General features: G+C 56.2%; 1 protein-coding gene across 5 annotated transcripts; it reads left to right on the top strand.

Moving 5' to 3' along the window:
- The first annotated feature begins 346 nt into the window (after positions 1 to 346).
- Positions 347 to 23,283, top strand: TP73 (tumor protein p73). 5 transcript variants are annotated; one of them, XM_065696584.1, is made up of 14 exons: positions 348 to 497; positions 1,015 to 1,110; positions 1,488 to 1,611; positions 6,912 to 7,157; positions 17,602 to 17,788; positions 17,859 to 17,974; positions 18,374 to 18,483; positions 18,905 to 19,047; positions 19,482 to 19,570; positions 19,836 to 19,960; positions 20,156 to 20,310; positions 20,391 to 20,523; positions 21,357 to 21,450; positions 22,866 to 23,283. In XM_065696584.1, exons 1-14 carry the CDS (start codon positions 487 to 489, stop codon positions 23,184 to 23,186), a joined length of 1,950 nt encoding a protein of 649 aa, XP_065552656.1. In that variant the 5' UTR covers positions 348 to 486; the 3' UTR covers positions 23,187 to 23,283. The 5 variants fall into 5 exon arrangements, with proteins under 5 accessions (XP_065552658.1, XP_065552656.1, XP_065552659.1 ...); XM_065696588.1 differs by lacking the exon at positions 348 to 497 and adding an exon at positions 760 to 867; XM_065696586.1 differs by lacking the exons at positions 21,357 to 21,450; positions 22,866 to 23,283 and adding an exon at positions 20,610 to 21,350 and having other exon boundaries at positions 347 to 497.
- The last annotated feature ends 1,816 nt before the right edge of the window (positions 23,284 to 25,099 follow it).

The following is a 25,099-nucleotide window of genomic DNA, read 5'->3' as shown; positions in this document are numbered from 1 at the left end:
CTTCCTTCCCTGCATAACAGGACTCTAACCAGCACCTCCTTTTAGAGTAAATTACAGTCACTGGCACCTTGGGGAACCCTGTTTGAAAGCCTTTTGTGACTCTGTCACCCCAGACGCCCATCTGCCAGGCATCCTTGCTGCAAGATGCTTTCCTGGGATGTGCAATGACCACAGCAGCAGGGATGTGCTTTAACATCGACAGCCCGAGCTTCTCTTTGTCCCATGGCTTTCAGAGCTGGGACGTGCTGCAACACTGGCCTGGCTTTGCAAGCACCGCTGGTGCTTTGAAAGCGAAAGGGAACCTCCAAAACGCCCTTAAAATAGTCAGATCTTTTTCCTTTCGACAAGGAGGGCGGCTGCGTGGTTAGAGCTGGTGTCACCCATCGTGACCACGCAGCCGGGGCGGCACAGAGCTGCTCTCTGTGCTGAAGGGAAAGGCCTGGCTCCTTCGTGAAGCTCCTGCTGCCTTGGGGCAGGGAAAGCAGCATGGAAGCAGGGTAAGGCCACCCGCAGGCAGCTCTACGCTCTTCTTTTTCCCATAGCGGATGTGCAGGTCCTTTCTCTGTCACACATGGGACGGGGAGGTGTGGGAGGACACCAGGCTTTCACTGTAGCTATTTCAGCCCTTGTGGCCACCCGGTCCCCATCTGATTCAGAAGGACCCGAGCACCACTCAGGCAGAAAGCGCTGCCCTTGCGCTCCGTGGCTCGAGCTCCAAAAGCAGGAAGTCCTCAGGCTTTCACTATTAGATGTCGGGACCGAGTTGAAACGAGATGCTCACGCTGGCCTGGGGAAGAGGAGCAGCCTCAGTGCACGCATCCACATCAGCCGGGGCAGGGAAGCGATCCTGCTGCTCCCAGGGAGTGGGTAAGGGAGGAGGAGGATGGTTGCATGGCGGGGCAGAGGAAGGCAGCGCAGGGTCAAGATGGCTCCGAGCCATGTGCGAGGTGGGAAGCTCCTGCCTGTGCTGACGTGAGGCTCAGCGCTAACCTCGCTGTGTCTCCTTGCTCCTAGAGTGGTTTATCCTCTGTCAGACTCCCCCTCCGGGAAGATGTCCCAGTCCTCGCCCGCTGATGAAGGCTCGACGTTTGAGCACCTCTGGAGCACGCTGTAAGTGATGGCCGATTGTTTGCCTTGAGGTGTATTCAGAGCAGAAGTGGCCTTGGCTCTGCGATACGTGTTAGTACCTATCATTACTGTAGCCCGAGGTGAGATGAGTTTCTTTATCATGCTCCACTTTCCCCATTCATCTTTCCACACTGAGAAGTTTCCTCCCGAACTCTGATCTCCATGCTCAGACCATTCCGTTTGCCAGGGCGCTGGTGGTGACAGGCAGCTCAAATTCCATGGAGCATGTATGTCCTGAAAGCAGCCGATGGAGGAGAAGTTGGGAAGGGGCCGAGGTTCGAGGGAATGGCAGGTTGCTGGTGGTGGTGTGGGCTGTGCTGGTGAGCCGAGGGCTGACTGTGCCGTCCCCTCTTCTGCAGGGAGCCAGACAGCACCTACTTTGACCTCCCTCCATCCAACCACGCCAGCGGCAATGAGGTCTCCAACCGCGCGGAGGTCACGATGGATGTCTTCCAGATGAGAAGCATGAATGACTCGGTCATGGTGAGTGTGCTCAGGCTGCATGAGAGGGAGAAGCATCAAGCAAGCTGGATTTCCCTGCAGTGGGCCGGGGGCTCTGGGGTAGGAAATGGGATGTTGCTGGTTCACAAACCACACACAAGCAGTACAGCTGCAGTGCTGCTGGTGGTGGTGCAGGGCTGATAGCCTGTGACTGCAGCCGGATGGTGCAGGGGGCAAACAGGGGCTACTTGTTGAGAGATCAGACAGCTGCCTGCAGCAGCAGGGGCTCTGTGCTACAATGGCAGTGAGCTTTGGTACCTTGGGAGCAAGGGTACCCTGTGAAGCTTGGGACAGGAGGGGAGTGTAGCGCACTCCAGTACAAACGCGCTGTGCAGTGAAAGCTGTTTGCAAGCAGAGCTGCTGCGGGGGCATGCTGTGCTCCCGACACCCAGCTCTGCTCCCACCGCAGCCCCCTTCCCCGGTGCCCTTTCCTCCGGGAATCTGGTGGGCCTCCCTCGGAGGCAAAGGGGCTGACGAGCGCAGCGGATGAGTGAGACTCCGAGGTCACCGCTCAGTGCCCGGGGCAGCGCTGCCTCCCTGGAGCATCCCTGAAGCAGCTCGGGCCGGTGGCTGCATCTCCCTCCAGAAAGGCGCCGTTTCCCTCCTCTCCAGCTTCGCATCCCCTCCCCCAGTCCCTTTTCCCTCGCTTTCCCCTCGTTTTCCCTCCCTTTCCCGGCCTTTGCCTGCAGGGGCAGGAGCCTGGCAGCGGGATCAGGTGGAGGTGGTGGTGCTAATTGGGAGCTGCCCCTTGCTGAGCTTGCTCCTGCTGTAACCACAGTAAGCCCAGGCCAGCGCTGGCCTCGCAGGGTGCTGAGCACAGGCAGCTCCTGGTCCTTGTTAGGGATAATGAGCCGGAGAAAGCATTCACACCGTCCCCATGGTGTTCCCGGTGGAGCCTCGGCCAGCTCTCGCTGGCTGACGTGTGTGCAAAGAAAAGCAGAGATAACGCGATGCCACCGGCCTGAAATCAAGGCAGGAGATGGGCGCGGTGGTGGGGGCTCCGTGCGGCGAGCCCGCTGCTCCCAGTGGCAATGAGCAGGTCACCCAAATGCTCCGAGAGCTGCTCTGTGTGATGTTCCCTGCATGGGTACTGCCTTGCTCCTGAAAGCCTGCTTCAGGGTCCTGCAGGAGGAGATGCTGTAATTAAAGATGGGAGCAGTTCCTCAGCCACCCTTTTGCTTAGAGATGCCAACTACAGAGCTGGCAGTTTGTGCGGAGCTTTATGTATGACACCGCCATGGACCTACTTGTATGTGGGTGATGCACACTGGTTCCATCTTCCCAAATATGCCACCCAACTCGGGTTTGGATGAAAGGAAAATAGTTCCCTGTCTGCCTCGAGTTGGAAGGAAATCTGTCTGGTCATTCCATCTATCTATCTATCTATCTATCTATCTATCTATCTATCTATCTATCATCTATCTATCTATCTATCTATCTATCTATCTATCTATCTATCTATCATCTATCTATCTATCTATCTATCTATCTATCTATCTATCATCTATCTATCTATCATCTATCTATCTATCTATCTATCTATCTATCTATCTATCTATCTATCATCTATCTATCTATCTATCTATCTATCTATCTATCTATCTATCTATCTATCTCTCTCTTTCCATCCATCCATCCATCCATCCATCCATCTATCTATCCATATCTGTCTAGATAACTATCTAAACATCTATCCCTATGTACCCATATCTATCCTCATCTACCCCTATCTAAGCATCTAAATAGGGATAACTCCATATCTCTGAGATATGGAGCTGTCTTAGAGTCGCTGCATCATCTGGTCAATGCAAGTGCAGCCACCTCTGTCTGCTGGTAGCAGGCTCTGGGCAAATGGGTTTCCAGCCCAGCTCGGCTGGAAGCAGCTTTCCAGCGAGGAGTCAGGTTGGATGGTGGAGCTGGACCCCCGCTCTCCCTGCAGTGGGAATGGTTGGTATCGCCCGGTCCATCACTGGGCAAGCTGGGGCCTGCCCTGTGCTTTGATGAATAGTCATGAGGGACAGAAGGGGTGGGCCCCGTTTTGTTGTTGGATGCAGCTAGTTGACAGAACTAAGGGAGATGAAAAAGGCAAAAGAGCCTACAGTTGGCGGCACTTGGGTGGCCGGCGCAGCATCCCTGGCACTGCCGCTCCGGCCCTGCTCCCGTGCTCCCTCCTTCCGCCTGCCTTCCTGCCCCGACCCCATGACTCCCGTGGCAGGACGCTTCCCAGCGCCCCGTGAGCCCCGAGACAACTAAAATGCTGTACGTTAGCGACCCGATGCAGCATTACACCACGGTAGGTGCTCCTTGTTGTTAACGGGGTTTCTCTTGCTTTATTGCAATCATCCTCTGCCGCCGAGTGCATGCTCCAGCTGGGATGCACCGAGGGCTTGTCCTGGTGCGAGCCTTTCCCCATCCCATGGCTGTCATGAACAATGAGCTGTATCCATGTGGGATGCTGCAGCCGTGGTAGCTTGGTCGGGTTCTTCTCTTGCTTTGCCCGGTACAGTGCTTGCAGAGCCCAAGGTGTGATTTCAAGCTCTGGTGTGAAGGGATGCAAGCTCCTTCACTGCGGACAGGAGCAGCATCAGCCCGAGCATCCACTCAAGGAGTGCCCTTGCACCACAAGCGCCAGTTTATCTTATCTTTCACTGGGGACCTCCTGGGCCAAGCCATCAGCATTATTGTGGCCCTAGGCAGGCTTTCCTGCCCTGCTTTGGAGCCTTTGGGAGGCAGAGAAAATGGTACCCGTGCTGCGGGTGATGCGATTTCAGCCCTGTCCTCCAGCGCTGAGGTTGCTTTCCTAGGCAGAAGGGTTTGTGTCTGCTCTCTGCATTATGGAAGTTAGGTACGGGCAGAGACACAGTGGGAGATAGAACAGAGCAGCGCTGTGCTTCCCAACCAGGAATTCCTTCCTTCCTCCCGTTTGTCCTATGTCTGTTGGTCCGAAGCATCGGGATCATTTCGTAGGGTAGTGCTGCTGCCTGGGAGATCGTTGCTGCAATCATGGGAACATCTATCTGTGTGTGTGGATGAACATACGGGTGTGGATGTGTAGTCACAGGCATAGACACACAAGCCCTGTGTTGGGTTTGCTGACACAGACACACAAACACTCTCACTTTCCCTTTCTCTTTCAAGGGAATGGTTCCAAAACGTGGTCCATTTTTCAAACAATCCGGTTGCTTTTCCATGCACCTGCCTGGGGGTGTCTGTGCCGGTGGATTTCCAAAACCCGGGATTGGGGATGTTGGTCCTTGCTTTATGCTGGTGAGGATCCCGGCTGGGGTGGCCAGCCCGGCTTGTCGAGGAGATGCTCTGGGTCTTGTATCTCCTTCATGCACAAAGCGGTCACTGTTTCTCCCAGGGGAAGGCTCCCATACAGAGGCTGGGATGCTCTTGGATGTGCGGGCATGGTGCTGCAGGTCCCCTTGTTTGCTCATCCTGTGCAGAGCATTTACCCTCTGTTCGGTTCATTCCTAACACAGGCACGTGGCAGGGCACAGGGTGTGTGTGTGCAGCCCGGTCCCCGCAGCCCTTCCCTGCTCCTAGGAGAACAAACCAGCTCCATTGGGATACTCTGGGATTATCTAGACTGTGGATCAGCCCCAATGAGCAGCAAGCCCTTTTTCCCATTGCTGTTCTCCCCCTGCTCCATGCCTGAGCTTCGCTTCCCGAGGGTGACTTGGCTGCAGTTTCCCAGCTGGACAACAAGGGATTTCCATGGGTGCATTGAACACCCATTTTGCCAGAGTTTCTCACCTGGGATTATGGATAGTCTGGATGGGGGTGGCTTGTTTTCAGCTGGGCTATTTATAGGGCAGCGAGAAGGAACAGAGGGGTTTACGCACATATTTTAGGGGAGAAGATGGCTGTATCTGTGTAAGAACAAGCCGGATCTTGCTCAGCATTCCTCCAGTTAGTCACAGGCTCCAACGACCTTGGGAGAGATGCAGACAACAGGAGAGCTTCCCTGCAGAAGGCTGAGTGCCTTTAAACCATCAGACATCGCAGACGTTTGGGTGAGGTTGGGATCCCAAGTTAAAACACGTCTCTTGATTCCTGAGCCGTGAGCCCTTCGCAGGGGAAGGCAGGTGGCAGAGTGGGATGGCCGGCCCCAAACCGCCTCCCTGGAGCGCTCGGATCCCGGAGCTGCCAGTGCTGGGTGCTGCGGGGAGTGGGAATGATGAGGATCAGTGCAGTGGCCACTGCACGTGGTCATTGCAGAGCCCAGGCTGCATGGGTCTGCTTGGAAACGCTGCAGATTTGGGGGAAAACCTATCCCTATTGCTCTGAGAAACAGTTCCATTGGTGACTGTTGTTTTTTATAGTAATTTATTGCCCTACTGTAGAAAAAAAGTGATTTTTTTGTCAGATTGAGGAGAGATTCAGGCTGCTTGAGCCACGAGGCTTTTGAGAGAGCACCTTAGCTTAGGCTGTGCCTGCGGGTAAAACTGCTGCCAGTTTACTGGAAGACTCGGACAGTGGCTGTTCAGAAGAGGAATAGGAAAACTAAACAGCAAAAAGGCAGGATGTGGCCCAGCAGGTCTGCAGTAAGAGCCAGAACCAGCGCAAAGAGGCGCGTTTGCTGGGTGACCTGCCTGCGTCGCAGCGACGCGCTTTGTAGGTTTGAGGTTTTCCCCAAATTAGACCTGCCTGGGTGGAAGCTGCCGACAGCAAACATCCCATGTGGGGAGCATCACCCAAACCACCATTCAGAGCCGGCTCTGCGGAGGGAAACGCTTCCAGAGGTGCCCTGTGTGTGCACACTCGCGACACGGGAGCGCACGCGGGAGGTGGATGGAGGCAGCTCCTGCCTCGGTTGGTCGCAGTGGGAATGATGCCTCATCCAGGGTGGGTGGTCATCCTCATCCGCATCCTCCCTGACCCTCGCTGCTGGGATGGCAGCACCCATCCCGTGTGCAGGACGCAGGACGGGGCCATCTCCCCCACCCCGCAGCAGCGGGGCATCTCCCGCAGCATCCCTGCCTGGTCCCCTATGGCAGAACCCATGCTAAAGCCCGGGAGTCTCAGCTCCTCGCTGCCTCCCATGAGGATGGAGTGGGTGGAAGGGGATGGTTTAAGCTTATCGAGGTCACCCCTCGCACAAGTGGTGACCTGTCCAAAGCCCCAAGCGACCCGTAGGGGTGTTCCACCGGGCTCCCGCACTGTCCCTTTAAGGAGGCTGTAACAGGACACCCGGAGCGCAGCACCGTGGTGAGGTTCCATGTCTCAAACTGGCTGGTGTTTTCTCTTTTCCCTCCTCCCCTTTTCCCTTCCTCCAGTCCCAGTTCAATTTGCTGAACAACAGCATGGATCAGAGCATCGGCAGCAGAGCAGCCTCCACCAGCCCCTACAGCTCCGAGCACACCTCCAATGTCCCAACGCATTCGCCCTACTCGCAGCCCAGCTCTACCTTCGACGCCATGTCCCCAGCTCCCGTCATCCCCTCCAACACTGACTACCCTGGTCCCCACCACTTTGAGGTGACCTTCCAGCAATCCAGCACCGCCAAGTCGGCCACCTGGACAGTAAGTTGTTGCATGTCTTCTTGCCTTCGCTAGGGAGATGCTTGCCATGCCCACAGCGTTTTTGGCTCGCACGCAACTGAATGACTTGGTGGTGATTTGCAGTGGGATGCAGAGGGTTTGGTTGCATGGGTTGGATGCAGGATGCAGCCACTGTCCAGTGGGGACCTCACTTGCACGGGCTCCCCTGGAAGGCAGAAGGTGCAGTTAGCATCAGTGCTCGCTTTCAGCGACGTTCTCCAAAAGGGCTGCGAACAGTGGTTTGAATGTAACTTTTCTCACAGCAGCTCCCCAAACTGAAGGTGAACATCCCTGAAAATCACAAAGTGGGGAAATACCTGCCTCGTTCACATGGTGCTTCCCTGCCGCTGTCAGAGGCGCGGCAGTGGGTGAGAGGGAGCTTTGCTCGCATCCACCGGCACCAATCTCAGCTTTGCCGTAAATTGTTGCTTGTCATTTACAATCCTTTTTCCTCTCGTATCAGAAGAGTAACTTAAGCCCTGCAAGTCGTGGCACAGTGACTGTAGGTGTTTAATCACGGAGGGATCGGTGCCCGGCATCGTGACCGGGGCGCAGCAGCGCGGTCCTCCGGAACAGGGCTGGTCCCTGTCCATGCAGTCCCCTGCACATCAGGGACACAGGATCCGGGCAGGATGAACGGGGACTGCTTTGCTTTTTGTGGTCCTAAATTCACATCCTGGCTCCTGACTCAGGGGTTCCCTCCAGGGCTGTGGTTTGACACTACAGAAACAAGCAGAGCAGACCGAAAGGTGAGCCCGGGGGGTGATAGCGACTTGGGCTTTGGAAGCTGATGTGTTTAATTGCCAAGATGGTCCTTCCTGCGGTAGACAGAAAGTGTCCTTGGATGAATCCATGCTGGCAGACCCCCGGCTGTGGCTGCTGGGTGCTGCTCTGCTCACTGCTGCTGCTGCAGCACAGGTGGCTGCCCGGTGTCACGGGAAGGGTGCAGGGGGGACAGGCTATGGCAGTGGGTCTGTGACAACCACAGGCAGGCAGAGTGGGCAAAGCAGCAGGGAGCTGGGGTTTGAATGCAGCCCAGTTCGTGGCTTTGACAGCGGAGCAGCTTCCCGGTGTCCAAGGCTGGAGCATCACGGCTTCACTGCTGAGTTGTGCTGACCCTGCGGCTGGGACCAGCTCTATGATTAAATATGACTTGTCCTCAGAGGAGTAGTTGTCCTCACTCTTTTCCTCTGTCTTTCCTTGAAGATGCTGCTAAAGGATGCATTTCTTTAGGTATTGAATAAATAGGTGCTCAGGGTCGGATGTGATTCCAGCCCAATCCCATCCCTACCAGCAGTAACTCACTTCAGGTCACAGTGAAGCTGCATGGGACCTGTCTAGGGAAAGGAGGCCTTTGTGTGCCACAAAACCAGCCAAATGGAAATGGAACCCACAAAGTCTTGTCTCAGGTCTCCCAGGGTGGAGGCAGGAGGACTGGAAAAGGTCTGATGTGTGATTGCCACTGTTTCCAGCTATTGGTACTGGGGAGACGGCCATGGGATGGAGCAGACACAGCTGTGGGCAGGACACCCTCAGACAGCGAGACAGGGGGTACCCACACATGTCAAAAGACATGGAGAACACCTACTGAAGGTATGCTCTGTGCTCACTGTAATTAGCAGTAGGGAAATACCCTTCTCTGCTGCCAGACGGTGCATGTTGCAGCTGCAGGGAGCAAACTGAACAAGCCACTAAGGTCCTTCTGGGCAGTTATCCCCCGAAGAGCAGAGGGGTGTACCCCAGAGGCAGGTTTAACGCTTGGCAAGGCAGTCAGAGATGTGTAGACCCTGCACTGCAATGCAGGGCTGATGGAGCATCCCCCAGGACCGGCACCATCCAGCCCGCATGTGACTGCAGTGGAGCTGAGCCTTGCGAACAGACGTGGGTCAGCAGCATCTTGCACCCTGAATGGGACAGGGGACGTTTCACTTGCAATAGGAGTTCCTGCAGGAGTGCTGATGGTGCAGAGCGCCCGGCTCACCATGTGAAGCGTGGTTCGGCTCGGTGACAGCCAGATTCACTGCATGTCCTCCTGGCTGAGGGCTGTCAGCCATGCAGCTGCATGTTCTGTGCTGGAAGACGGGCTGCTGCCTTCCTCCCAGTTACCTTGAGCTCTGCATTGCCACTGCCATGCTTGGAAGCCTGTCCTGGTTAGATGGGGAAAGGAATTCAGCAAAAATCCCTCTGTTCTGTGTTGCCAGTCCATGTACAAACGATGATGTACCTACACAGCGTGATGCCACAGAAGCGACATGTAGCAGCGTACAAGTAAGACTAGGAGAGCTGTTGGGAAATGCAGGCACTTGGGAAGGAGAGTTAAATGTGTGGTGAGTAGGGCTGGGGACAGCAACATCTGAGAGCTCAGTGATGCTCCAGTCACGGATATCAGAATTAACCATCTTGGTGTGCTGAAGAACATGCATGGTTTGATTCAGCACTTCGGAAGAATCCACGCTGCCTGCCTCATCCATAGCTCGGGAAGCCTCATGGCTCTTGAACAAGATGAATTGCACCCAACAATGTGCACCAGGACCGTTGTAAGTGTTGGGCAGGGATTCAATGGAGCTGCCTTGCCAAGCAGCAGCAGGAGCTCTTCACCCTGAGGAAGACCCTGCCAGGCCGGCAGCTCCGAAGGCCTCCTGCAATCTGGGGTTGGATCATGGAGAATCAGCCAAGGAGTGGACAGCTGGAGCAGAGGCAATGCCAAGCCAAACGGTTTGGTGCAGGTCGTCAAATGACTTGGCAGCAGCCAAGTGGATAGAAGCAAGCAGCCCAGTGTTGGTTTTGAAGGGTTCTGACCAAATCCCTCTGGGAGACACGGCATTATCCGTTCTCCCATGCTGAGGGAAGGAGGCTCATGGCCAGAGACCATCAGGAGATGGGCTGGCTGCGTGGTGGCCCGCTCTGCAGTGCCTGGGCAGGGCGAGCCGGGCATCACGGAGCTCCCTGCCCTGCTGTGCACATGCAGCCCTCGTGTCCACGCTCCAAACCCTGTGCTGACAAAACAGAAAAGGGTTGGGAGGGAGATCCGAGGAAGACGAAAGAATTGGAACCGATGAAGGGCGATACCAGAAACGTTCTGCATGAAAGGTCTCCACGACAAGAGTAAGGGTGGCTCGATCGCAGCCTGCACAGGAGATGGTTTCTGATAGCAGACGGCTCTTTAGTCTAATAGCAGAAAGCATAATGAGACCCAGTGCTTGGAAGCTGAAGCCAGGCAAATTCAGACTAGAAACAAGGTGGAATTTTTTTCGCAGGGAGGATAATTAACCATAGGAACAATTTACCAAGGAATGCAGCGAATTCTCCAGCTCCTGAAGTATTCAAATGAAGAGCCTGCATATCTCGCGAAAGATAAGCTGTACTTCAAGCAGACTCCGCAGGCTCCATGCAGAGCGAGTAGGCAGGGACCAGCAGCGTAGGGAATGGAACCAGAGGATCATCATCTGCTCTCTGTAGCCTTAAACCACTGAATTTCTACATTAGGAAATAGGAAAACGGAGAAGAGGTGAAGCTTTGCGACAGGGCTTTGGGGTCACATCACCAGAACCGGGTCTGCCCTTGCAGGGATGGGTGGCATCCCGACTGCGCGCACCGCGCGTTATCCCAAATCCTGACTCAAAGCAGCAGCACTGCAGGAAGCACCCCCCCGCCCCGGCCGCCTCCACCTCCCTGCTCCTTTTTAATGGCCTCCTCATCAGCAGAGAGCCACGGGCAGGGCACGCTGAAAATGAGGTTTTCCCCGTGGGTCGGAGGCCGTGCTCCGGCGGCTGCTGCGCCCGGGCCGGCGGGAGGGAGGGAGCACCGGGAGCTGCGGCACGGCAAGACCCGGCACGCCGGCGTCTGCCTGCGTGCTGGGAGCTCGCAGGACTCCCGGGTCCCCGGAGCTGCCCGTGCACGCCAGAGCGGCGAGCCCATCCCGGCTGCGTCCTCGCAGGCAGCCCCTGGCCACGCCGGCCAGCTGGTAACTGATGGGTAATTAGAACTGTTCTCAAGCGGGGTTCGCGGCGCATCCCGGCGCCCTCCCCTCTGAAAGGCTCTCGGTGTGCCGGAGCCGGCAGAAGCGTTAATGGGGTCTTTGGCCTCCCGTGGCCCGGCTGAAAAAGGATGTGGGGAATCGAGCCCCCCGCGTGTGGCAGCTGCCCGGGCTCGCACAGAGACCCTGGGGCTGGGGGGAGAGGGACAAACCTCTGAGCTGAGCAGACAGCGGGTCCCTGAAGCCAGGGATGAGCATAGGGGGGTCCCCATCCAGGGTTCTGCCTGCTGCTTGTGGGAGCAAACAGCCTGCAGAGGAAAGGATGGAGAGGTTCAAAGAGGAGGTGAGGTGCTCCTGCTGCGATGGAGCAGCCGTCACGCACAGCAAACAGTCTGCATCCCAGTGCTTGGCCAGTGAGAAACTGTCCTGCTGAGCTGGGTCCAGCAGCTCCACTGATCTTGCAGCCGGAGTGTGGATACTGGGGGAGCTGAAATGCATTGTCTGATGCTAACTGAATGAGGAGGGTGGGAATAACTGGTGTGGCAGGAGGTAGGTTCTCCCTTGGTCACTTGTTGGGGTAAAGGGGGTTGTAAACAGGAAAGCAAGACCTTCAGCAGCATCTACAGAAAACAAGCCCCTCTCTCTGGCACTTTGTGATGTTTTAGGGAGGTACCCATCCAACAGCAGCAGGCTGGGGATGAGCAAGGGGATGAGTAGTGCAGCACAGAGCCACAAACGTCTTTCTTTATGCCCGGGTGGCTGGGCAGAAGAGTGTGGCTATTTTGGTGCACCAGGAGTAGGAAAGCAGCTTCAGCATCAGCTCGCTCCAAGGCCCATTGAAGCCAGCCCACTGGAGGCTTTCCACCAGCTTTCACAGGGTGTGGATGAGGCTCCGGGAACTCCAGACACAATGGAATTAAGGGAAAAAAAAGGCAAAGGAATTTGGTGTGCGATGTTCCAACACGATCCCGCTATCAGCTCCACTATCTCGAACGTGTATGGTATGCACAGGTCAAGGGAACGACTTACTGGCAACTGCTGCTCCAGTGGGAAGGCAACGCTCTCCTGCAGGAGAAGTGGGAGAAGATGCACCAGGGAAATGGGGTTGCTCTGGATGGCTCCTCTCCACTTCGATACAAACCATGCAGGGGAGATAGGGACTGAGGGACCTGCTGAAGGGACTGAGACAGTAAATAGGCTGCAGGAGGAAGTACATGTCTGTGCTATCACAAGTAGCAGCCCCACCAAGGCCTCTGGGAGGAGATGTGGCTGCATCCCATGCCACACATTCCTGGGAAGTCTGACCAGTGCATAAAGGATGGGGAGCGATAGATGCTGCGTGTGCCCTTGGCAAACCACTTTCTCTGCCTGTGCCCACTGCAGGCAGGGCTGCAAAGAAGCAGCAGCAGCTCCCTGCTGCTTGCCAGGGATGCTGCGGGTGGTGCTGGTCTCCCCCAGGTCCAGGTCTTGCTGCTGTGACTTTTGTATTTAGTTTCCCAAGCCCAATTCAGCCCCTTCTTCCCTTGTATCCAATACAGCTTGCTCCCTGTATCCAATCTTGATAATGCAGCATGGAATAACTGCCTTGCTGGATTTTCAGCTGCTTTTTTGGATGAGAGGGACCTCCAGCACCAGCTTGGTCAGAGCGCCCGAGTATCCAGACACACAGAAGGAGTCAGACTTACTAGAAGAGATGAAACCAAGCCCCGAGTGTGCCAGCGCTGGCTGGTTGAACGGTGACTAAGAATGGCTGCGATCCTGGCTGGCAGTTATTGTAAGGATGTGCACACCGGGGAAGGAAGGGAGAGGACTCCTTTGGGGGTGAGCAAAGGGATTGTAATTAGCAGTAATAGCACGATAATAAAGGTAGAAGAATGTAGGCTGGAGCACAGAAGGCTTCTCTTGCTGTGTCTGCTTCAGTGGCAGCCCCAAGGCATCACTGGTGGTTCCACTGTGCTGCCTGCAGGTGACACCCAAGTGTGTCACCACCATGGTGCAGGCACTGCCAGCACTGGGCGGCCAGGGTTGGGGCATCCCTTAGAGCTGCCCTGGGGCCGCATCTCTGCTGCCCAGCCCCTTGCAGAGCTCAGGCACCAGCGGATGCTCTTGGGCATCAGTGATGCTCTGGCCCCGTTCTCGTAGTAAAGGAGGCACAGAGCAGCTTTGGGAAGTATTTCCAGCTCAGTGAGAAGTTCCAGAGGCCGGTGATTAAAACCTGGTTATTAAAGAGAAATTAGGGAGAAGAAAGGCCAAGCTGTGCAGCCGGCATGTCTTCAGGATCTGTCGTAACAGATTTGTCCGAGCCGGTTAACGGTATTTGCGGTTTGCAAGATGCTACATGTCTGAGTGAGATGACAGACACGTTATTATCACCTCTCAGCTCCGATCTGTCCGAACCTGTCCCAGGATGCAGCTCCGCAGCTGCTTGCTGGGGAGCGCAAGGAAATTAGCAGCCGGAGGCAGCACTTTTCTTCTCTCTCTCTTGCCAGGCTAGTGGCTTTATTGGGATCCATTGACTGCAGTCCTGGACACGTCTTGAGTAGAGCTAATGAGGAGACTGGAATGTAGGAGAGGAGGAGGAGGCTGGTAGGGAGGAGGGGGGAGGATTTGTGGAAAAAGTAATTGTTGAGCAAATCATTTCCTTCAAGAGGGAAAGGAGGACTTGGCTGCAGCCCTCCCGGAGCAGGCAAGTCTGGACGCCTCGGTGTCAACAGTTGAAGATAAATAAGATTTTATCAGCTCCGAATCTGTTGGGACACATCCTCGTAGCGGTTCTGCTGCCCAGGGAGGGCTGGGGGAGATGGACGTTGCCAGTCGGTCTTCCCACACGGAAGATTCAGGTTGTGAGGCTGTCAGCATCCATAGGGAAAACCCACAGCTACGGGCCCATAGTGCAGTGGCTTCTTTAGGAGTGGGTGCTAAGGGTGCATCGCAGCTCGCATCAGTCATCGTGAATCACTGTGGGGCATCAGCTCATTTGGATCTCGTGATGTGTAAAGCCTTTCCTTGGATGCAGTAGTGGCGGTGTGGGATTACCGTGGCAAGCCCCTGCAGTGGTCGGTTGCACCACGGGCTCTGTCTCCCAGCCGGGTTTATTTCCCATTACTGGTGCAGCTTGGACTCTGTCTCGCGCAAGAAGTAGCTGCATTTCAAACACAGAGGGGAAAGAAGCCCCATCTAAAGACACTTTGGGGTACCACATCCTAGAGAAACAGAGGTCGATGCTGATTTACTGCTAGTGTTTAAACAATCTGGCTTTTCCAGTTACTCCTAGCGCTCTGGACTTGCGCTGCAGGACAAATCACAGGAGCAGGGAAGGGACAGTGATGGAGATGGTGTTATTCTTTCATCCCAGCAGATGAGGGCTGGCACTGAAAGCTGCACAACTACAGAGGAACCCAGAGGAATAAATGTGCTGCAAGTTTATGTCAGCTTCAGGTAGATTGCTCAGTGCTGTTGCTGCTCTTTGACACAGAACCAGCACCCACGAGCCACATGAGCACATGAACCTGTTGTGCTCTGCAAGCGGGCATTAACAGACGCTCTCTGGCTTTTCCTATGAGCAGAGATGACCTTGGCAAGAACGTAACTGGGGCGCAGATGCTAACGGCCCAAAGGGTAGAGCAGGAACTGAAAACACAGGCAGGAGGTGCCCAGCGGCAGAACGTAGCCAAGCTCCTCCGTAGGTGTGAAACAAGTCCTGGGGCCGAGGTCTGGATGTGCTGATGCACCAGCGCTGGGGAGCGTTCATGTGCAGTCGGTTTTGAGAGGTCAGCTCATCCAAGCACCACAGAACAGGCAGGATACGAGTGAGCAGCCTGCAAAGCATCAGTAAAGCACGATGTGCAGCACAGCCCTGCTCGGAGATGCTCACACAGAGGGGTATTAGGAATACAGATAAGCACATAGGAGCAGAGGCTTTCTGCTCGGTGCCCGAGCAGGCCATGCATTTTGCTGTCCCCTGTGGAAAGCACACTTTGCCAATGGCTTTTCCTCAACTGGGGATGCTGAGCCTCCTCCTGGGATCCCGAGAGCATCCTGCTTGGTGGCCATGGACAGGCTGGGTCCATGGGACCAGGAGCACCGCACACTGAGGAGCCGGGAGCGCGGCCGCACAGGGCACAGCCCTGGCTTTGCTCGCCCAAGTTATCAGCACTGAGTTCCTTAAAAGAATAGTTTGTTATTGTGGAGGGACCTTTGAAGGCAATCCTGGAGCTGTTAAGACACGATAAGGTTATCAGTGGAGGCATGCCTGCGTTGAGCGGCAGCCTTTCCCCCTGCGGGGCAATCGCTCTGCTATTTAACAGAGATTTATCCATGTCATAACATGGTATAATGAGAGAATTTGTTACCAAAGAACTTGCCATAATGCACCTCTGCTCTTCCAGAGCAGTTAGATTTCCCAGGCATGTCGAGGGCTGCCCGGGAATGTCTACATGAAAGGATCCTTTGACAGGAGTTGTCAGTATTTTAACACCTGGCAAGGAAGAGCCCCCCTCCGAATAACCCTTGTTTTGCCATGCTGGCTCCTCAAACGAGGGTGTTCAGCCCCCGTCGCGCTGTGGGTGAGCAGCTTACATGGGCCATGGCCGAGAGCTTCCTCCTCCAGCCGGGCAGAGGGGAGTAACTGCCTCCCAAGCAGAACCTGTGCTTCCAGCTCCAGCACAAGCCTCCTGGAGATGCAGGATGGCACCGAGGAACCCAACCTGGCCATAGAGTCATCAGGTTCCAAGGCAAAACATGGGTATTTCAGTCAATGCGATGTTTCTAAGCATCCCTCCCCCCTGGGCAAGCCCACATACCTCCAATACTGAGGATGATTTCTTGCTGCCAGATTGTGCTTCTTGTATAGCTCCTGATTGCAGCTTCTAATGACCACAGCATCTTCCTGCCCTCTCTAGTGCTGAGCAGGCTCTGCCCACTGCCTTGTCCCTCTGGGAGACAATGCCAGCATCCAACCACTCTCACTGCTGCAGTTTGCCTTGGCAGAAGCTTCTCCCCTTATATCCTCCCTACAGAGACCAGTTGGAAATGCTCTATCTCATTTCCCCCTTCAGCTGCTCCCCGGGGAGCGGGAGCTCATCCAGCCCTGCAGGCTCCACAGGAGCCTACAGCAAGGGCAGCGAGGCCAGGAGGCACAGCTCCCTCCTGCAGGCCGGGCGCATGGCATTGGGAAGACAAGGGATGCACCATCGTGTCAGCCCCGCAACACCCTCGCGGTAAGGTGCTGAGCCCTGCACCCGCATCCCCTGACCCCAAAGAGCCAGGCAGCAGGAGCCTCGCTATCCCCTGCCCACCCGTATTCGGGTGGCTCGGGACAAGCTTTAACATCCCAACAGTACCCTGCACGGTGGTATTTGTTTGGCAGCGGGCATCTCGCTGTGGGGATGAGATAAAATCCTTTGAGCAGGAACATGCCCTGCCATGCAGGGACTGGCTTCTCCCTGGGCGGCAGGGGTGGGCTCCTGTATAGCAAACACATTCCTTGCGAGATGGAAAACAGCGTGGCACCGGCGAGGTGGAAGGGAATCGCACAGCCCCACACCTGGGCGCTGACACACGGCGTTCCTGGCAGCTGAGCTCTGCATTCCCCAGCTCTGGAAGCAGGGTGCAGCCCTCACCAGGAGCGTTGGAATGGTCAGGAACCGCAGCGTCCCCTTTGTGAGCCAGCCCGGCCGCTGCGGCAGCCGCACAGCATCACCCCACGGCCAGGACAGTCCCTGCCCGTGCCACCCGTGCTACATAGAACTGAGCTCCCAGGTCGAGCATCGCGAGCTGCGATCCCGTTAATGCCATTCAGCACGATGCCCTCAGGCTGTGGTGCGTTGGTGCCCTCGGTGATCGCAGCCCCTGGCTCAGCCAGGACTTGTGTGTTATAACAGACTCAGCGTACTGCTTCCAGTGATGCCTGAGGGGGGTTTGTGCTGATTTGCAGCAAGGTTTCCTCCAAGTCTGCAGCTCCCAGCCCTTGACGTGGAAAGCAGACACGCTGCAGCATGGGCAAATGTGGTCATATTTAAGAACTTCCAGGGGAAACCCAAATAGCGATCCTAGAGAACAGTTACCATGAAGACAGGCTGAACGTGCTTTGGTCACCATCCCCTATAACCGCGGCAGCAGTTTGCAGTGCTGCATCCATCATGGAGCCACTGGGGACGCACCCGGAGCAGCCTTGCCCTGGCACGGTCCCGTTGCTAGGAATGGGGTTTATAATCCTGATTTTCTTGTGCCATGGTTGTGTTCCACATGGAGCAGTGAGGAAGCAGGAGGTGGGTGGGTGAGAGCAGCCGAAGGGGTGGAAATGCCCCTTGGTGCAGTGGGACCATCATTCGGAGGCGGATGTGAGCCCCGTGCAGGGGGGAAAGAGAAGGGAGCAGCAGAGGAAGCCGAGGGCAGGCAGGGGAGCATCCACCACCCCATGGAGCCCGGTGGGCATCTCTTCTTCCGCAGTACTCCCCCCTCCTGAAGAAGCTCTACTGTCAGATCGCCAAGACATGTCCCATCCAGATCAAGGTGTCCTCGCCGCCTCCGCCGGGCACCATCATCCGGGCCATGCCCATCTACAAGAAGGCAGAGCACGTCACCGAGGTGGTGAAGCGCTGCCCCAACCACGAGCTCGGCCGCGACTTCAATGATGGTGAGTGCGGCTCTGCCGTGCACCGGCACCGGGGCTGCCACGTTCCCTAACGCGGAGCTTTGCCTTGCAGGCCAGGCAGCCCCGGCCAGCCACCTCATCCGGGTGGAAGGCAACAACCTCTCCCAGTACGTGGATGACCCCGTGACGGGAAGGCAGAGCGTGATGGTGCCCTATGAGCCTCCGCAGGTACCCAGCTACCCAGGGATGGGGGGGGCCAGGACCAGCCCCTGCCTCCAGCCGGGATGCTGCTGGTGCTGAGGGTGAACCCGCTGGTGATGGGGCTGCTGGGTGGGAGCATCCCACTTGTCCGTGCCTGTTTGAGGCCACCCCTGCTTGCCTCCCAAACCAGTCGTGGGGCATCTGCAGCTCCTGGCCATGGGAAGCATCCGAGAGCATCCCATCCCTAGGAAGTGGGGTGCAAAGAGACATTCCCCCCCAGTCCTGCCCTTGGGGGCCTCAGGAACCCTGCAGCCCTTGCACAGTCCCCTCTTCCCTCTGGCTTCCCCCAGTGAGGGGCCAGCCCCATGCAGGGGGTCCTTTCCCTGTGTCCCCATCACTCAGCACCTGCTTTCCCCTCCCGGGCAGGTGGGGACCGAGTTCACCACCATCCTGTACAACTTCATGTGCAACAGCAGCTGCGTGGGAGGGATGAACAGGAGGCCCATCCTCATCATCATCACCCTGGAGACACGAGAGTGAGTGGCTGTCGGAGGAGGGACGGGCATCCCTCACTGCTGTGGGAGGGCTGGAAACCCTCGGGATGAATCGTCCCCTCCAGGGAACAACCTCGGAGGAAGGGGATGTGGCAGCCCCAGCACACAGCGGGTAGGAAAAGGGCTGGTACAGAGGGACCGGGGACCAGGCACAAAGGGACCAGGAACCCAGGCCAGCATCAGCTTTTCCCCCTGCAGCTGGAGCCTTCCTCTGCCCAAGGAGCCTGCTGCTGCTGCAGGGCTCCCCGCACTCAGCACCCTGGGGCTCGATTGCTCCCTGAGCAATCCGTTCACGTGGAGGGATGGGCAGGCACTGGTTTTCGAGCTGGACCGTGATGCACTGGATGCACCGTGATGCACTTCCCAAGCAGAAACAGGGTCACTGATTTCCCTCTCCTCGCAGCGGCCAGGTCCTAGGGAGGAGATCCTTCGAGGGCCGGATCTGTGCCTGCCCGGGCAGGGACCGCAAGGCTGATGAGGACCATTACCGGGAGCAGCAAGCCCTGAATGAGAGCGCAGCCAAGAACGGCAGCACCAACAAGCGCAGTGAGTCCCTTGCTGGAGAGGGAGGGGGGCCCAGGTAGCTGCTGTGCTGCAGCCCAGGCTCCTGCCAGCACCCACCCCCCTTCGTTACTCACATGATGCTTCTGCTTCAGCCCCTTTCCCATCCCCACAATCACTGCGCTCCAGAAGCTTGGGCTCCAGACAACCCCCAGCCACAACGCTTTGACCTTCTCGGCTAAATCTAAAGTCTCATAACTTGGACCCCCTTCCTCCTGCCCCCAGTGCAAAGCTGTTTGTGCGGGGTTTTCATGTCCCAAAGTATTTGTTCATCATTATCACTAACCAAGGGACATCACCAGTACCAGAACCCAGGTGAAGAGCAGCATCCCGCATGGCTCTGCGTGCTGTCCAGATGTGCCAGCTGTGCCCTGCCTCCCAAGGACAGCAAGCCAATGCTCTTCCTCTCTCCTTTCCAGCGTTCAAGCAGAGCCCTCAGGGCATCCCAGCACTAGGGGCAGGCATTAAGAAGCGACGGCACGGGGAGGAGGAGATGTATTACGTGCCTGTAAGTGCTGATGAACTGCGCTGGTTGAGAGCTTGGCTTGGATGGGTGGTGAGAAACACCTTGGGGATGTGATGTGGGGCAGGATGGGGACCCTGAGGCACAGGTGATGAGAACAGGAGCAAAAGCATCCACGAATCCTTGTCCGAGGCAGTCCGGAATAGCCCCTGGGCACAGAGATGTGGTTGGGTGGACATAAGGGTCCATGGGGAAGGTGGCCGGGAGGGATGGGAACAAGGCGAATCCCTGGGCTTGTTCCCTCCTGCAGGTGCGAGGCCGGGAGAACTTCGAGATCCTGATGAAGATAAAGGAGAGCCTGGAGCTGGTGGAGCTGGTCCCGCAGCAGTTGGTTGACTCCTATCGGCAGCAGCAGCAGCAGCTCCTGCAGAGGCAGTGAGTACCAGACCCTGACTCGTGGCACTGAACCCACCCCATGGGTGCTGAGCGCTCCGATCGGTGCCTGCAGCCTCAGCAGGGGGTTCCGATCGCCTCTGGGATCATTAGGGCTGGAAAGGGCCCTTTGGAGATGACAAAGGATGGGGCAGGGCGGCTGCAGTGACCAATCCGCCGCTCGGTTTCCCCACGCAGGACCCAGCTGCAGACACCGTCCTCCTACGGCCCCGTCCTTTCACCCATGAACAAGGTCCACGGCGGAGGCATCAACAAGCTGCCCTCGGTGAACCAGCTGGTGGGGCAGCCCGCACAGCACGGCACCGGCTCCGCGCCCGGCCTCGCACCCATGGGTGAGAGCCTCATCCCGCTGCGGCACCACGGGAGCGGGTGCCCCTCACCGTGATGTCTAATGGGTGCTTGTTGTGCCCAGGACCCGGAATGCTGAACAGTCACCCCATGCAGCCCAATGGAGAGATGAATGGGGGCCACGCGTCCCAGTCCATGGTGTCCGGATCACACTGCACCCCCCCGCCGCCCTACAACCCCGACCCCAGCCTCGTCAGGTAGGGCAGGCGGCCGGTGTCCTGTCTGTCTTGTCCTCTGATGTTTCTGGCTGTTGTCCCTCACTCTAACCTTTGGATCTGTGTAGTAACTGGTCAACCGGCCACTGGTCCCAACTGAGAAATCACTGCTCAGGAAACCACATAGACCATTCCGAGCTCAGAAACCAACACCCAGCTACTGACCGGTCAGGAACCCCTATTGCCATCACATACCCCTATCTAGGAAAGCCATCCCTGCTTAATTACATCTGATTACATTTTAATTACAATTTAATACAAAAATTAAATGCACCTGAATGAGGCTCTTTTCCTGCACGCCAAACTGGCCCCCAGCTTTGGGAACTCCCCCCTTCCCCTTCCTTACCAGCAATGCCTGGACACAGCTCCACGTGGCTTCTTCCCGTCAGGAACACATCAGCAGGTCTGCAGCCACTTCTTAATGTGTCGGTCTTTAAACAGACCATGGGTGTTCCGATGGACGCCCTGCTGAAGCCAGGGATGCTGCACGGGCAGGGTAACCAGAGGTGCACGGTGCGATGTGGCACCGCCTCGCTGCCCAAAGCCAAGCCCCAGCCTCCCTCTCCCAGCAGCTCCAGCTCCCCCGGGTCATTCCAAGGAAGTTACTGAGCTGAAACCTGAGGATCAGGAGGAAAACGTGGGGCGCCTTAGGAAGGAACACAATCCCGTGCTTCACTCTGATGCTGGTGGCAGCTGAGGGGACCCCCGCGATGGCAGCAGGACCAGTTTGCCACCGCAGCACTGGCTGGGAGCACAGCTTCTGTTTCACTGCTCAGGAGTTAATGCCACTTTTGTCTTCCAACTGTTTTCTGCAGTTTTTTAACAGGATTGGGGTGTCCAAACTGCATCGACTATTTCACCTCCCAGGGCTTACAGAACATTTACCACCTGCAGAACCTATCCATAGAGGTAAATGCTTCGGGGAGATCTGTTCTTACCACTTGTTTCTATCGGCTGCTGGTCTGAAATCCCTTTGAAAGGAAAGGGAGAGCTGGGCACCAATGTGCTCACAGCGTTTATGCCCTGGATTTATCCCTTCCAGTTACACATCCCTTGGGTTTAGTGGTAGCTCAGTCCTTGGTCATCACCATCAGAAGCAAGAAAGGTCCCCAGAGCAGAGCCCAGGTAGATCTTCCCCTAACACAAAAGAAGGCTGAGGTGCTCAGCACAAAGCCCACTGAGCCGCTGGGAACACCCGTGTTTTAAATCTGATCCGATCCTGCATCTTCCCCTCTTCAAGTCAAGAGGGGCTGAAATAAAGGAGTCAAGCCCAGGGCATCCGTATGATGGGAGCCCTGGAATGAAATTGCCCAGGTCAGGCAAAAGCTGCTATGAAAATAGCAGATGGGATGCTAAAGGTGCCTGAGCTTGCACAGCCTCAGCCTCTTGGTGATGACAGCCCCATCAGGGCAACAAGAAGGGGAAAAACCCCCAAAAACCTGAAACCCCTTGAGCCACAGGAAGCCCCATAAGCCCAGCCTTGGTGTTTGGGCTGGAACAAATCTCCTGCCCCATCCCATTTGCCCCCAGCAGCCTGCAGCAGGCAGAGCAATGGGACATGAGGCCATACAAGACACAATGATTTTCCATTAGTAGCTGGGGCCAGTGGTGTGACCTTCGCCTGGTTTGGGACCATTCTCTGAACTAACCCCATGGAGTCTGTAAGCTGTGCAAGGAAACGCTGGGTATGGCCAAAGCCTGTGCCAGAGCGTGTCCGAGTCGGTGTTTGTAGCTACTAATCCCATACTCACTGTCTCCTGCAGTTAACGCTCCCCTGAGTCTCTGTGTTCGGCATTAACCTGGATCTCTGGCAGCTCTTTGCTCTGACAGTGCCCGCTCTGGTGCGGGGTACCATGGACCTCATTTGGCTTTGCGAGCTCAGCCCATGGCCTCGCAAGCACTGGCTTCTAACTCTGTGTCGGGGCATGACCTGGGCAGGGGCTGCTCCAGCCTCCTGGTCCAGGACCGGAGGAGAATGAAACCTGTGTGAGCAGGCATCAGGATGCTTCACATCCTGCTCTGCAGCCTGGTCCAAAGAGAGGTCCCATCCCTCCCATTTCACATCAGGTTGATGTGAAGCCACCTCCGATGCAAAGATTGGGTTGGAGTACCTGGGCCATGGCCACCGGTTACATGAGAAATTGCCTCTGGGGGGATGTGCCATGGGCTTGTCATGACCACGGGGGGTCCAGCCCCACCACCACGGTCACTGGGGGCATTGGGACCATGTACCCCAATAAGCACAAGCTGGGGTGTCCAGGCCTCACTCCCGTTGGTGCAGCCCCCTCTCTCGGAGCTGTGCCTCAGCGCTGTTGTCCTTGCAGGACCTCGGAGCACTGAAGATCCCGGAGCAGTACCGCATGGTCATCTGGAGAGGGCTGCAGGAGCTCAAGCAGAGCCACGACTACGGAGCGCAGCAGCTCCTGCGCTCCAGCAGCAACGCCTCCACTATCTCCATCGGCAGCTCGGGGGAGCTGCAGCGGCAGCGGGTGATGGAGGCCGTGCACTTCCGCGTGCGCCACACCATCACCATCCCCAACCGCGGCGCTGCCGACGACTGGGCAGACTTCGGCTTCGACCTCCCCGACTGCAAATCCCGCAAACAGTCCATAAAGGAGGAATTCACGGAGGGGGAGATCAACTGAGGGGCTCCCAGGAGCAAGAGACCCGGGGCGGGGGGATGAACCCCGCTGTGAAAGACATTTTCAGCCTTGGGCGGCTGGAACAGTGTGATGGTGGTGTCTGCAGGGGAACTGCATCCCTGTGCCACAGCACGGCCCCATGCGGTGCTGGCTTCGGTGGAGGTGATGAGGAGGGCGGCTGATGCTGTCACTGGAAGGAGCACGGAGAGGAGGCACCATGGGTCTTACCGGAGCAGCCCCACGGTGGTGGATGTGGCACTGCTGTCCTCTTTGGAAGACCAGCTTTAGCACTGCTTGCCCCTGTTCTGTGCTCGCCGTGGTGTCCAGAACTCAGAGGTTGTCACTGTTGTACAAGGACTCAGCCCTGCCCCGTCCCATGTTCTGCACACTTGCCAGCGGGATGCACCCGCTCTGCTTTCCCAACGGACTGCCAGGAAGTCCCCATTCCCTTCAGTTCTTTGTAGAGCCAAACCTGTTTGTTCCCCGATGTGTTCATGTACTTAACTATTGGTGTATATAAACAGAAGCAATTGTACATACGTATCCTCATCGTGCTGTAAGCAGAAAAGATTTATTTTCATGTAAGCTATAAAAATTGATACTTACTCCTGAGACACTCGAGTGTCAAGTAAATTAATTCCATGTTCTAGCATGTAAACATGCAGAAGATCGTGTCTCCGGCCTCATCTATTCCACAGTGTTCCCCCATTCCCTCCTTCCCTGCCTGCCCATTTTGAAATGCAATGTTCTGCAACAGGCACAGGAGCTGCTGCATCTGCCCCCCCAACCACGGGTCCCTCAACATTCCGGGTGCCCTGAGGGAATCCATGCAGGAACAACACTGCCCAGCACACCCCTGCTGCAGCATCCCCTCCCTGCGCTGCCTTGGTGATGGAGGCCACCAGCAGGCAGAGCTCCAGCTCCATCCCATCTCCCCCCGGCTGGGAAGGAGCTGGGAGACCCTTCACAAAGCCCTGGATCCTCCAATCTGCAAAGGGACAGAGCTCAAGTTCCACTTGCAGCATTCCGGGCTCACCTCAGATGCATCTTCCCCTCCCCATGGCGAAGCAGCCATCCACACACGAAGGGAGGATCATGAGGAAACCAGCAGGAACCTGTGTCCTGTGGTAACAGCCGATTAAAGCACTTTAATGCTTTAAGGGGTTTGAAACAATCCCTCGTGTTCCCCATGTTAACCGAGGCTTCTCCCAGCAGCATCCCACCACTCACTCCCACCATGGCAGGAATGGCATCTTTGGAAAATGAGTTATTTCTGGAGCTGTGGTTTCCCTCTTTGTCTGTTTGGTAACACAATAAAGCACACATGGGAATCACAACATCTGGCAACCAAAGTCTTGCTTCTCTGGTAAGGAAAGAGTCCTCCTAAACCAGGGTAAACCTCAAAGGGCCTCAACCTCCTTTGCTTCAGCAACCAACCACAAAGATGGGAGCTGCAGCAATCTTCATCCTTAAGACACAGCTTTGAGTTTGAAGAATTACACTGTTAAAAGCAATTTCCAGGAGCGAATTGGCTTTAGTTATAGATGTCACCCCTATTTCTAGTTCTAGGAATACATATTCCACCTGTAGGAGCTGGAAACTGATTGAACTGCAGGATCTCGAGAGCCAGAAGTGTCATTTACAAACTAACACTCGAGGCAAGAACCTTATTTTAATACAATACAAACAGCTTTTGAAAGCTGTTGGGAAGTGGTGTGTGAGGAGCAGCCACAACATCTACCTTTGGAGGTTATTAGAGACACAAGCAGGCAACTTCCAGCACGTAGCTGGAATGAGGCAGACGGTTCCACATCCTCCCAGGGGCATTCTGTTCCTTGCATATCAAGGCGTTACCACACATGAGAATACTGCACACTGCACCTCCTCTAACAGCAGCTGCAATTACCTTCATTAAA

Source organism: Lathamus discolor, chromosome 16, assembly GCF_037157495.1.
Source record: "Lathamus discolor isolate bLatDis1 chromosome 16, bLatDis1.hap1, whole genome shotgun sequence".
Classification (NCBI taxonomy): Eukaryota; Metazoa; Chordata; class Aves; order Psittaciformes; family Psittacidae; genus Lathamus; species Lathamus discolor.
This window is presented reverse-complemented; position numbering and strand designations above follow the sequence as displayed.